This window comes from Trichosurus vulpecula, chromosome 5, assembly GCF_011100635.1.
Source record: "Trichosurus vulpecula isolate mTriVul1 chromosome 5, mTriVul1.pri, whole genome shotgun sequence".
NCBI lineage: Eukaryota > Metazoa > Chordata > Mammalia > Diprotodontia > Phalangeridae > Trichosurus > Trichosurus vulpecula.
The window spans coordinates 209,731,761-209,746,068 of record NC_050577.1 but is presented as its reverse complement, the minus strand read 5'-3'; the positions used below and the strand labels follow the sequence as shown (position 1 = coordinate 209,746,068).

Sequence of the window (14,308 nt, the reverse complement as noted above, 5' to 3'; positions counted from 1 at the left end):
TTACCCCACAGGAAAGAAGGAGGAAGAAGATAAAAAAGGGGGAATGATAGAAGGGAAGGCAGATGGGGGTGGAGGTAATCAAAAACAAACACTTTTGAAAAGGGACAGGGTCAAGGGAGAAAATTCAATAAAGGGGGATAGGTTAGGAAGAAGCAAAATACAGTTAGTTTTTCGCAACCTGAGTATTGTGGAAGGGTTATACATAATGATACACATGTGGCCTATGTTGAATTGCTTGACTTATTAGGGAGGATGGGTGGGAAGGGAAGAGGGGAGAGAATTTGGAACTCAAAGTTTTAAAAATAGATGTTCAAAAACAAAAACAAAAAAAAAGTTTTTGCATGCAACTAGAAAATAAGATACACAGGCAATGGGGCGTAGAAATTTATCTTGCCCTACAAGAAAGGAAGGGAAAAGGGGATGGGAGGGGAGTGGGGTGACAGAAGGGAGGGTTGACTGGGGAACAGGACAACCAGAATATATGCCATTTTGGAGTGGGGGGAGGGTAGAAATGGGGAGAAAATTTGTAATTCAAACTCTTGTGAAAATCATTGCTGAAAACTAAATATATTAAATAAAAAATAATTTTAAAAAAGGAAGACTGTGTTAATTCCTACACTTTCTACTGTTTATTCATGCACTTATTTATTGATTTTTATATTTTATTATTTATTTAATATTTTTAGTTTTCAGCATTGATTTTCACAAGATTTTGAATTACAAATTTTCTCCCCATTTCTACCCTTCCCCCCCCACTCCAAGATGTCATATATTCTGATTGCCCCGTTCCCCAGTCAGCCCTCCCTTCTGTCACCCTACCACCACCCCGCCCCCATACCATTTTCCCTTACTTTCTTGTACGGCAAGATAGATTTCTATGCCACATTGCCTGTATATCTTATTTCCCAGTTGAGTGTAAAAACAACTTTTTTTTGAACATCTGTTTTTAAAACTTTGAGTTCCATATTCTCTCTGCTCTTCCCTCCCCACCCACCCTCCCTAAGAAGGCAAGCAATTCAACATAGGTCACACATATCATTATGCAAAACCCTTCCACAATACTCATGTTGTGAAAGACTAAGTGTATTTTGCTCCCCCCTATCCTGTCCCTCTTTATTCAGTTTTCTCCCTTGACTCTGTCCCTTTTCGAAAGTGTTTGCTTTTGATTATGTCTTCCATCCATCTGCCCTCCCTTCTATCATCCTCCCTTTTTTATCTCCTTCCTCCTTCTTCCCTGTGGGGTAAGATACCCAATTGAGTGTGTATGTTATTCCCTCCTATATTAGGAAGGCAGAATTTATGATTTCAAAGAGAATCTCATATGTGCCTAAAAGGTCCGGAACCGCAGGATATAAGGAATTCTCTAGGCAGAAGGCAGGAGAACTAAAGCATGTATTTACACTCCACAATAACAAGCCCACAAACCAGCATCCCCATTTTGATATTTTCATCAAAAGCTTCCAGGCCCAATAAGTCCGCCTTACAAGGGTAATCAGAAGGCCACAGAGAAGCGAGATGGTATAAGGCAAAATCGTATACATGCTTCCCCTCTACGGTAAGAAGATTACCCACTAGCCTCTAGTCAGCTCTGCTACTGGCAGCTCAGCTTCAGCTGTAGGTGTCTCTGGCTCCAACCGGAAAAGGAAAGGAGGATCTTCAAGCTGTCCTCTCCCCTCTTATAGAGTTTTTGACATCATCAAGGGCCGCCTGAACGACCAGGGCCGATTGGTTCTTGACTTGGCCCCTCCCCCAGCGTAGACCACGTTAACACACCTCCCCTCAGCCAGCGCCACGACTCATCACACAGGAAGCTCTGGTCCTGCCCCGGAAGAGCAAGCCCCAGCATCCAGGGAAGCTCAACGAGGCGAGCTGAGTCATTCAAAGAAAACAAAGTCCATTCTGGCTACACCTCCTCAAGTCAAATCCAATGAGAGCAAGATTCACTCATTCCCCCTCACCTGCCCCCTCTTCCCTTCCAACAAACTGCTTTTTCTTGCCACTTGTTTGTGAGGAAATTTACCGTATTCTATCTCTCCATTTCTCCCTCTCTCAACATATTACTCTCTCATCCCTTAATTTGATTTTATTTTTTTAGATATCATCCCTTCATATTCAACTCACCCTGTGCCCTCTGTCTATATGTATGTGTATATGTGTGTGTGTGTGTGTGTGTGTGTGTGTGTGTGTGTGTGTATTCCCTTCAGCTACCCTAATACTGAGGTCTCATGAATTACACACATCATCTTTCCATGTAGGAATGTAAACAAAACAGTTCAACTTTAGTAACTCCCTTATGATTTCTCTCTCTTGTTTACCTTTACTTTTTTTTTGAGGAGGTAAGGCAGGGCAATTGGGGTCAAGTGACTTGCCCGAGGTCACACAGCTAGCAAGTGTGTCAAGTGTCTGAGGCTGGATTAGAACTCATGTCCTCGTGACTACAGGGCCAGTGCTCTATTCACTGTGCCACCTAGCTGCCCCTTGTTTACCTTTTCATGCTTCTCTGGATTCTTTTGTTTGAAAGTTAAATTTTCTATTCAGCTCTGGTCTTTTCACTGAGAAAGCTTGAAAGTCCTCTATTTTATTGAAAATCCATATTTTGCCTTGGAGCATGATACTCAGTTTTTCTGGGTAGGTGATTCTTGCTTTTAATCCTAGCTCCTTTGACCTCCAGAATATCATATTCCAAGCCCTTCGATCCCTTAATGTAGAAACTGCTAGATATTGTGTTTTCCTGATTGTGTTTCCACAATACTCGAATTGTTTCTTTCTGGCTGTTTGAAGTATTTTCTCCTTGACCTGGGAGCTCAGGAATTTGGTGACAATATTCCTAGAAATTTTCTTTTTGGGATCTTTGTCAAGAGGTGATTGGTGGATTCTTTTAATTTCTATTTTACCCTCTGGTTCTAGAATATCAGGGCAGTTTTCCTGATAATTTCTTGAAAGATGATGTCTAGGCTCTTTTTTTGATCATGGCTTTCAGGTAGTTCAATAATTTTAAAATTATCTCTCTTTGATCTATTCTCCAGGTCAGTGGTTTTTCCAATGAGATAGTTCACATTGTCTTCCATTTTTTCATTCCTTTGGTTCTGTTTTATAGTATCTTCATTTCTCATCAAGTCACTAGCTTCCACTTGCTCCAATCTAATTTTTAAGGTAGCATTTTCTTCATTGGTCTTTTGGACCTCCTTTTCCATTTTGCTAATTCTGCCTTTCAAGGTATTCTTCTCCTCATTGGCTTTTTGGAGCTCTTTTGCCACTTGAGTTAGTCTGTTTTTTAAGGTGTTATTTTCTTCAGTACTTTTGGGGGTCTCCTTTATCAAGTCATTGACTTGTTTTTCGTGGTTTTCTGGCGTCATTCTCATTTCTCTTCCCAATTTTTCCTCTACTTCTCTTATTTGCTTTTCCAAAAAACTTTTTGAGCTCTTCCATGGCCTGAGACCAGTTCATATTTTTCTTGAAGGCTTTTGATGAAATCTCTTTGACTTTGTCGACTTCTTCTGGCTGTATGTTTTGCTCTTCTTTGTCACCAAGAAAAGATTCCAAAGTCTGAGTCTGAATCTGAGACCATTTTTGCTGCCTGTTCATGTTCCCAGCCAACTACTTGACCCTTGAGATTTTTGTCTGGGTGTGACTGCTTGTGGAGTAGAGAGTACTTTGTCCCAAGCTTGAGGGGCTGTGCTGCTGTTTTCAGAGCTACTTCTACCCAGCAAGCTCTGCCACAGCAGCCCTCCTTCTCCCCCAAGAATTCCCAACCAGGATTGCAGCACAGATCCAGGGAGGGCAAAGCAGGCTTTGCACTCCTGCTCTAATCTGCCACTTAATTTCTCCCACCAGGTGGGCCTGGGGCTGGAAGTAACTGCAGCTGTAGCTCTGGAAGCAGCCTCAGAGCTGCACCACCTCCACTGCCCTAGGGCAGTGGCCAACTGTGAACTCCTTCCACTCTGTCCCAGCAGCTTTTCCCACTAACCTGCTCTGTTGTCTTTGGCATTTGTGGGTTGAGAAGTCTGGTAACTGCCATAGCTCAATGATTCAGGGCCCTATGGCCTGTTCTGCCAGGCTCCCAGTCTGGTTCATCCTGGAGTGGCCTGTCCTGGGCTGTGCTCCGCTCTGCTCCCAGTTCTGTGTGATAGACCCTTCTGAGCATCCATCCAGGCTGTCCTGGGCTGGAGCCCTGCTTCCCTTTGCTATTTTGTGGGTTCTTTAGCTCTAGAATTTGTTCAGAACCATTTTTGTAGGTGTTTGATGGGACCTGGGGGAAAGTTTAAGCAATTCCCTGATTTCCAGCTGCCATCTTGGCTCTGCCCCCCTTTCTAGTGTTTTTAATAGAAATGGGTGTTGAGGGGGTGGAGCCAAGATGGCAGCTGGAAAACATGGACTAGCTTAAGGTCTCCCCCAAATCCTTCCAAACACCTGTAAAAAATGGCTCTGATCAAATTCTTGGACTACAGAACCCTCAAAATAGCAGAGGGAAGCTTGTTTCCAGACCAGGATGGCCTGGATGGTCACTGGGAAAGGTGTATCTCACTGTACTGGGAGCTACAGCGGTAAAGACCAGGCCTGGAGTAGATTGGGCAGAGCAGGCCTCAGGGCCATGAATCACTGAGCCATAGCAGTTACCAGACTTCTCAACCCACAAACCTCAGAGAAAATGGAGCAGGTCAGTGGGAAAACTGTTACATCTGGGTGAGAGAAATGCACTCTCCAGCCCCAGGCCTGGGGGTGGCAGGTAGCAGCAGCAGGAAGCTCTGGCTGCTGCTTCTAGAGCCCCAGTGTCAGCTGCATCTGGAGTACCTGGCCCACATGGTGGAAGGAGTCAAGCAGCAGATCAAAGCAGGAGTGTAGAGAGTGCTTTGATGGTGCAGAGGCATGGTTCTCTTGCTTTGCTCTGCTTAAATCTGGGTCGTGGTTCCGTTTGGCATTTCTTGAGGGAGGAGGAGTGCTGGTGTGGCAAGATATATCATGAAGGCAGAATTCATGATTTCAAAGAAAATAATATATATGCCTGAATGGTTCAGAACTGCAAGATATAAGGAATTCTCTAAGTAGAAGGTAGAAGAATTGAAGCATTTATTCAAGCTCCAAAGTAACAGACCTGTGAACCAGGGCCCCCAATTCGATATCCTAGCCAAAAAGCTTCCAGGCCCAATAAGTCTGCCTCACAAGAATAACCAGGAGGTTACAGAAAAACATGATGACATTAAACCAAATCATATTCGTGCTTCCCCTCTCCGGTAAGATGATTACCCACTGACCTCAAGTCCTTGCTCAGCACTCTCTGGTCCACACACCAGTCAGCCCTGCTACCAGCAGTGCCTGCTGCTTCAGCTCCTTCTGCTTTGGCTTCGGCTGCCACTGTTGCTGCCACTGTTGCTACCACTGTCAATGCCACTGTTGATGTCGCTGCTGCTTTTCCTGCCTTGGACACATCTCAATCTCCAAACTGTGTTTTCTCTTTTTATACAGTTTCAGATGTCATCACATGTCCTCTGAGTGATCAGAATTTAAGCTCCTATGATTGGCTCTGGTCTTAGCACCTCCCCTTAGGACCCTGGGAGCTTCACACCCACATGGGCTTAGCACCTAGTAATTAGGGGTTTGGGGCAGACTTAGGAGCAAAGATCTAATCAGACCTTCCTTAGTTGGCCCCACTCCCTTAGTTAGACCGCTTTTGCCATTTGGCCCAGTCTGTTTTTAAGGTGTTACTTTCTTCACTGTATTTTAGGTCTCCTTTACCAAGCTGTTGACTCTTTTGATCTCATAGCCTAACTCAAGTAGGAAATGTTTCTTTTCAAAGGGAACACAATAAGGAAACTAATCCAGAAGGGTCCCATCCTGGATGTACACTAGGATTACCCTTCAAGCCTTTTCCCCACATACAAACTTTCATCTGTTAATCACACAAGATCACCGTCCCTCTGAGTGGCTTGTGGCATTTATCAGCATCAGCCGTACTTCTGGAGTCCATGAATCTATCATTATAGCCCTATTCACGGTAAAATATATGGTTTAGGGGTACGATTCGGTAATTATCTTCCCCTGAATAGACAACTGTTACAGTGTTGTCCTTCCCATGGGCTATGACTTCTGCAGCCTTTGGAATATCATCTGGCTTCCATTTTACCCACACCTTAGCTCCCAATTTTACTCCATCAGTAGAACCAAAGCCTTGCTTTCCTCTGAGAGTTATTTTGGAAGGAGGGTCAGTTTTAACAAAGGGTATTGACCATGTATCAATTGGGGAATGGCTTATATTCTTATTATTTTAACTCAATTCTCTGTGTTTTAGAGATGAGGCTTTTTTTCAGAGACATTGCCTATATAAATTGTTCTCCAGCTTTCTACTTCCCTTCTAATCTTGGTTGCATTGCCTTTGTTTGTGCAAAACCAATCCCTCTCCAACATATCTTTGAAGGCTTCTCAAGAACACTGAAATGCTACCCATTTGGTCTTTGGCAATACCACTGTGTCATGGTAGTAAACAAAGGCAAACTGAGGTAGAGCTCCCAGCACTATTAGTTTCTTAATAAAGTTTTAATTTATTAATAAAGAGGATAAATAAAATGAATTCCTCAACTATACAAGAGACAAAAATGAGCAGAGGCAACCCTTTTTATTACTACAGAACAAAGAACAGGATTGGGAAAACAATATGATTGGTGGTAGGGCTGACATCATCATGGGAGCATGAACATTATGATTGAATTTTCCTTTTGGGCTAGTGACCACTTCACTCTGTCATTAAAAAATGCTGATTGATTTATGGGATCCATCTGCATCTTGTAATTTTTGCTAGTGGATCAAAGTTAGTCACCTCCTTGGTACCAAGAAAGGTTTTTTAGGAAGATCACAGCTTTCCTTAATCTTCAGGGACAACATATCTCTTAGAGCTAGCTAACAGCATAGGGATAACAACAGATGTCTTGGTATTTACCCAAGAGCTAGTGGTATAGATGATGACAATCTTTTCCTTTTAATTACAACGATTTAGGGTCGGACTGATTTTTAAACTAGCTCTGAGGTGGGGTGGAGCCAAGTTGGTGGCTGAAAAGCAGGGACTCACCTAAGCTTTCCCCTAAATCCCTCCACAAACCTGTGAAAAATGGCTCTGAACAAATTCTAGAGCTGTGGAACCCACAAAATAGCAGAGGGAAGCAGGTCTCCAGCCCAGGACAGTGTAGACAGTCACACTGGGAGCAGAGGGCCGCCTAGCATGGGCAGCACCAGGACAGACCAGACCGAGAGTCAGCTGGAGCAGGTGTTAGGGCCATGAATCACTGAGCTGTAGCAGTTACCAGACCTTTCAACCCACAACGCTGAATACCACGGAGCAGGTTAGTGGGAAAACTGTTGGATCTGGGTGAGAGCTGTTCAGCCCCAGCCCTGGGGGTGGTGGAGGTGGTGCAGCGGAGGCAGCAGCAGCAGCAGCAGGAAGCTCTTGTGGCTGCTTCCAGAGCTCCAGAGTCAGCTGCTTCTGGAGTCCCTGGCCCACACAGTGGGAGGAATAAAGCTGCAGATCAGAGCAGGAGTGCAGGGAGCACTTTGCTGGCACAGAGGCTGGGTTCTCTTGCTTTGCCCTTCTTGGATCTGGGTCATGGTCCCGGTTGGTGGTTCTTTGGAGAGGAGGAGCACTGCTGTGGCAGAGCTTGCAGTGATGGTGGAGTAGAAGTAGCTCTGAAAACAGCAACACAGCCCCTAAAGCTTGGGACAAAGTACTCTCTACTCTATAAGCAGTCATATCCTGACAAAAAGCTTAAAGGTCAAGTAGTTGGCTGGCAACATGAACCGGCAATGCAAAAGGACTCAGACTCAGACTATAGAATCTTTTTTTTGGTGACAAAGAAGATCAAACATACAACCAGAAGAAGTCAACAAAGTCAAAGATCCTACATCAAAAGCCTCCAAGAAAAGTATGAATTGGTCTCAGGCCATGAAAGAGCTCAAAAAGGATTTGGAAAAGCAAGTAAGAGGAGTAGAGGAAAAATTGGGAAGAGAAATGAGAGTGATGCAAGAAAATCATGAAAAACAAGTCAACGACTTGCTAAAGGAGACCCAAAAAATACTGAAGAAAATAAACTAGCTCTGAAGGGAAAGCTAAATTCCTGGACTTAAAGGACATAAAAATGGGACCTAAGCAATTACAATATGAAATCAATGTTATATAGAATCGATTACAAAGTAGAATTGATTTGAATTTCTCAATTGATTGGTTTAGCACCTCAGCTAGTGAGATGAAATTGCTTCTATGAATCTACAAACTAAATGAAGCAACATTAGATTGCAGGCTGGCCTTGCTCAAAGCTGTTGTGATGGTAAAATGGACCTAAAGACTGGTGAAATAGGTTTTTTTTCATGTTTTGGACCTCCAAGAAGGAATGTGCATTGAAATAAAAAATGGCAGAAATCTCCCTCTGTGTTAAAAACTTTTAACGGTACTGACCACCAAAGCAGGAAAATTGAATGTGAATAAAATATTTGAACATTTTTATTATGTGCCAGTAATTTATCATAATGAAATTGGAAACAGATCTTGCTACTACAGCAAAAGTTTGAATAGGCTATTCAGGAGGACGTACACTACTAGCTCCCAAGGAAACTTCTGGGGACTTCAAGGACATTAGCATTTGGCTTTTCAGAAATGATGAATTTCCCATCTGCCTCTAATAATGTGATGACTTAGTACTGAAGGACATGAGTGCTTTCAAATGACAAAGTGATTCCCCCCACTATGTGCTGAGCCAGAGAAGCAGATGGCTCCACAGATTTTTTAACAGGATAGCTAGCTTCTGGCTATCTCTGCAATCTTGTTCCCTCTTGCTTTAATCTCCCCCTACTCCTATGCCCTATTGGCAAAAGTGTGCTCTTTCTACTCCCTGTGAAGTGGTAAGGCAGGTAGCTATGCTCCTTCCCACTGCACCTCTGTCCCCATGAACTCAACTAAGTGATCTTGTGTTTAGGATCCTGGATGCCTTTTGTTTTGTGTTTCCTTTCTTAAGTAGCCTAGAGGTGGTAATATCCAGGTGTGGAGGTGACCTCATGTGTTTGAGAGGTCCAGAGTTCCTGGACCCAATGAGTGGGAACAGCCTGGTGGTAACGGAAGCTTATTTACATTAGAAAGGAAGGCTGAAGATTGGTCAAGTCTGGCTGTTTGACCAGTAGATATGTACTAGGACTTATTTGGACAAGGAAGAATGAAGTAAAATCTAAAAGGCCTAATGAATAATCCCAGAAACTACTCTATGTTCTGCTAAGGTTTGAGTATTAACTTCCTAAGGATATAACTGTAGTTATGAAATGTTACTAAATCTTTTAAATTTTATTATCAGTGAGCACTTCTGAGATTTTTATCTGCTTTAAACTGGTGTGCAGGAAATAAAAAAAAATTGTCTCATACCTGATTCATATTGCACCTTGACAACCATTCCCTATTCCTTTTAGGAATACCACAGGGATGAAACTAAACTTAAGCTGTAATCAAATCATCTCCAAGGCACTAGGATAGGGGTTTAATGAACTGGGGACTATGAGAAAAGGGAGTATATTTTTGTTAGTGACCAGGCTCCTCAAGACTGAACCTGGTCAGACTACATACCCAGATCCAGAGCAGCAGGGCCCTTTACAAAAGGCAGTGGGTACAGTATCCTGGCCCCATGGGCCCAGAAGCACACTTGAAACAGAAAGATGTATGCACACAGAGTTAAAATAAAGGTCTGGAGCAGAATCTGTTATGCTTCATTGGAAGTAAAAAAGGCAAGGGTAGCAATCATGATCTCAGACAAAGCAAAAGCAAAAATAGATCTAATTAAAAGAGATAATCAGGGAAACTACATTTTGCTAAAAGGTACCATAGACAATGAATATAAAAATTTTTATATCAAATGTCTCCGATAAAGGCCCCATTTCTCAAATATTTAAAGAACTGATTCAAATTTATAAAAATAAGAGCCATTCCCCAAGTGATAAATGATCAAAGAATAGGAACAAGTGGTTTTCAGAAGAATAAATCAAAGATATATGAAAAAAATGCTCTAAATCACTAATGGTTGTTGTTCAGTTGTTTCAGTCACAGCCAACTCTTCATCATTCCATTTGTTTTTTTTTTTTTTTGACAAAGATACCAGAGTGGCATGCCATTTTCTTTTCCAACTCATTTTACAGATGATGAAATGAGGCAAATGGGGTTAAGTGACTTACTCAGAGTCTTACAGCTAGTAAGTGTCTGAGGCCAGATTCAAATTCAGGAAGGTGAGTCTTCCTGACTTCAGGCCCATCAGTCTATCCAGTCTGCCATCTAGCTGCTCCCACCAATGATTAGAGAAAGGCAAATTAAAACAACTCTGAGAAACCATCTCACTCCTATCAGAAATGACAAATGCTGGAGGGGATAAAAGACAATAGGTACACTAATGAACTATTGGTGGAAGAGGCAACCAGTCCAACCGTTTTGGAGAACAATTTGGAACTATACCCAAAGGGCAATAAAAATATGCACACCTTTTGGTCCAGCAATACCAACAAAGACATCTGCACCCCAAAGAAATCAAAGAAAAAGGAAAAGGACCTACTATAATAGCAATTTAGATTTGCAGGTCTTTCCCACCCATTTATAGGCCATGTGACCTACTTGTGTCACAGGAAGCTTAAGTCACACGTGGTGGGAGGAGACTCCTGACAGGAAAAAGAAGTTTTGTCACAGGAAATTCAGAGAAAGAGAGAGAGAGAACAGTTATGGCTGCTAATGGCCACCATCATGATAGTTAGAGCTAAATAGGCTGACTTAGCCGTACTGTGAGCTTGTTTTTGGGAAGACCCCAGCAGGGGGTTGGAGAGATTTTGGGCTGGTGAGGCTCCAGGTTGTGATATTGTATATTGAATGCTTTACTGCTCTGATAGATTGGATAAATGGCTTGTGGGATATGGTTCTCTGGTGTCTGAATAAATGGTTTACTTCTTCTGCCTTCTATGTAGAGAGTCTCATATACTTTGTGATACAAAACTACATAGGGATTTTGACAATTATCATCTACATTATTATTGCCTTACTGATACAGCTATAGGTACAAAAATATAACAGCTCTCTTTTGTAGTGGCAAATTGAGGGGATGCTTATCAATTGGAAAATGGCTGAACAAATTGTGGCATATGGTTGTGATGGAGTACTACTGTGTCCTAAGAAACGACAAGGGGGATGATTTCAGAAAAATATGGGAAGATCTATATGAACTGAAGCAAAGTGAAGTGAGCATAACCAGGAGATCACTGTACACTTTTAATGATGAACAACTGTGGAAGACTTAGTGATGAACTGATGAACTTTGAGTACAAGTTGTAGGATAATTTCCTCACTTTTTCTTCCTTTTTTGTGATACGGCTAATTTGGAAATATGCTTTGCATGATTCATATGTGTAATTGATATATTGCTTGCCTTTTCAGTAAGTTGAGTTAGGGATAAGAAAGAGAGAATTTGGAACTCAATTTTTTTAAAAGAATGTTAAAAAATAAATAATTTAAAAAAGGAAAAGAAAACATATGCTAACATCTTGGATTTTCATGTTTTCACATATGATAAAATGACTGATAAAGTTGCCACTATGTAAAAAAAAGAAAATATTCAAAACAGTTGGGGCAAGGTTTTACTGTGGAAAATAGTCTTTGTGAGACTTAGAATACAAAAGTATTATTTCTATGGGCTTTGTGTTTTCCTATGGAGTCTAAGTGAAAAAAGGTGTAAGTGAAAGCATAGCATACCCATAAAAAACATCCTTAGGAAACTCAAGACGTGTGTGTGTGTGTGTGTGTGTGTGTGTATGTATGTATGTATGTTGTTGTTGTTGTTGTTGGCTTCATAGACCAGAGGACAAGGTTCTTATGAAACTGTATTTTGTTCTTATAGAGAAGGAGAAAAAAGGAAACAGGAAGCCAATCTTGCTTTGTGTCTAAGAAAAGAAAAGGATTCACTAGAAAGTCAGTCAGTTATAAGAAATGCCCTTATGTGAGCAGAATGACCTTTGTTTTCTTTGAGTAACTCAGTTTATCTCATTGAGCCTTGCTGGGTGCTGGACCCCTGTTAGGGCTAACTCCAGGGAAGGCCTAGTTTACATGTCTGGGACAGCAGAGGCTTTTGGACCACGTGGGTTTGGGTCTGCCTCTGTTGGGTATTGACCTGGTCTGCGTGGATGTGAACCTCCCAGGGTCCTAGAGGAAGGGGCCAACTCAAGAACCAATCGGCCCTGGTCATTCAGGCGGTGCTTGATGATGTCAAAAACTCTATAAGAGGGGAGAAGACAGCTTGAAGATTCCTTTCCGGTTGGCATGGCAGCAGTGGCGAGCGTGACTCTGGGCCAGCCCGAGCTCTTGGGCTGAACCTAGATGTCGGTAACTATGAATTGTATTGGGTCTGTCTGTTGATATTTGTAATTTATTTGTATTTTGTTCTGAAGTTCGGGGTGCTGGTTTTTTCCCCTGAACTAAATGAATGTTCTAAAGTTCAGGGTGCTGGCTGTTTTTTTTTTCCCCTGAACTAACTGAATGCTGTCTGTAAGCTGGATTAAAGTAAGCTGGTCAACCCCTTCACCATGCTTTCCTTGTTTGAGCATATAAAAAGAACCTGTGCTTTCCCGGCATGCCGGCAGCCTCCTGGGTGCTGGCTGTGGGTGGATCTTACGCCCCCACAGAAGCGCTAGCTGGACTGTTAAAACACCTTATGGGTTAGACCCACTGAAGACTATTGCTCTTGCCTTGCACATACAAACACTAGGTGCCCCAAGAAATCCTCTCTCTTCTTTTCAATTTCTATAAATTATGGCAGGTGTTGTCAGGTGAGGGGAATGGAGAAATGGAATGTGTGGATAGATAGCTGCTTAAATCCATGAAGACCTGGGTTCATGTCCCATCTCTGATATATACTGGTTTGTGTGTGACTCTGAGCAAGACGCTTAACTTTCTAGTGCTCTAGGCAGTTTTCTAACGACTGTAAATTGCAGAGAAGGTACAGTAACTACAAAGATGAGCATTTTTTACTTCAGGCTTGGTACTCTATCCACTCTGTTCACTATGCCATCTAGCTGCTCAAATATACCAAATTACATTGTGGTATATTAAATTGTGCTAAGAGTCAATAAACACAAAAAGCAGATTAAAAATACTGCAGCACAGGCATCAGCAAACTCAAGCTTCTTGCTAAATAAATATATTTTAAATATTTTAAGGGCAGTTGGTGATATGGTAAATAGAGTGCTGGACTTGAAATCTGGAAGACTCATTTTCATGAAGACATTTTATACATCATACAATGCAAAAGCTAAGGGGTATAAATAAAGCTATAGGGCTTTCTCTCTTTAACAATAGCAAGGTAGATTGCTTTGCATCAACATAATATTTTCTAGACATCTTAGGCAAAATGTTAAATGACTTCTTATCGGTGCATCACTGCAAAGGCACTATACTCTTATCTGAAGTTGACTTGAAGCATAGATAAAAGGGTTAAATTTTGTCATTTATGAAGAAATGTCTTCAAATTTGAAATTTAAGATATTCTCCAAAATTATAATCTTGATTTGAGAGGTCATTTGCCACAGAGCATGCCTGTGTATAGGAGTGTGATAATGTATTTATTATCAGCCAAGCTACTGGGCTGGCCAACCTCACTATTTTTCAGAAAAGTCTCAAGTATTGGGCACAATCCAGCAACTGGAACTTTCCTTGTAGAAAAAGTATTTCATAACCTGGATATGTAATAAATAAAATTCCTGGCTCAGTGATTGAGAATTGTTTTCAAAGTCCTAAGAGACTATAAAACCTCAAAATCTAGAGATGGGCAAATTAAAAGTAATTGGTTATGAAAATTATAAGCAGGATTACAAAGAAATATGAAAAACTAATGACAAAATCCTTAAAGTGATCCCAAACAAGAGAGGGATATAACTATATTTCAAATGGGTTTTACATTCTCAACTGTTTACAATTTTCTTTTCTCTGTGTAAACTGGCAAACAAAGAAATGAAGTAGAAGATTTGATTGAAGGCAAGTTGGATAAGCAACAAACAAGAATATATTATTTTCCAAATCTAGAGTGCTCTCAGTTTGTTTCAGATGGAGTTATAGAAGTTACCCAATCATAGATGACCAAAGGAATGCTGAAGGAGGAGAATATGATTCCTAATCCCAAGAGACAATAAACCTGGGAGGAAAATAAAGTACACATTTTTAGGTAAGGTAGTATTTTCCTAAAAAAAAAAGATTTTTGGTAAAAATTACTTTCCCTGTTCCCTGATCTTGCTTTTTCCTTGTTAAGATGAAAAACTGGAAAAG

The 14,308-nt window shown here is 41.4% G+C and overlaps 1 protein-coding gene across 3 annotated transcripts in view; it reads right to left on the bottom strand.

The window, feature by feature from the left end:
- Positions 1-13,891: 13,891 nt before the first annotated feature.
- SLC38A1 (solute carrier family 38 member 1) overlaps positions 13,892-14,308 on the bottom strand; it is a 77,742-nt gene continuing 77,325 nt past the window's right edge. For all 3 annotated transcript variants that reach the window (XM_036761321.1, XM_036761320.1, XM_036761319.1), the window contains one exon: positions 13,892-14,177. In XM_036761321.1, coding sequence (XP_036617216.1) covers positions 14,076-14,177 — 102 coding nt within the window. In that variant the 3' untranslated portion in view covers positions 13,892-14,075. The remainder of the gene's footprint in view (positions 14,178-14,308) is intronic.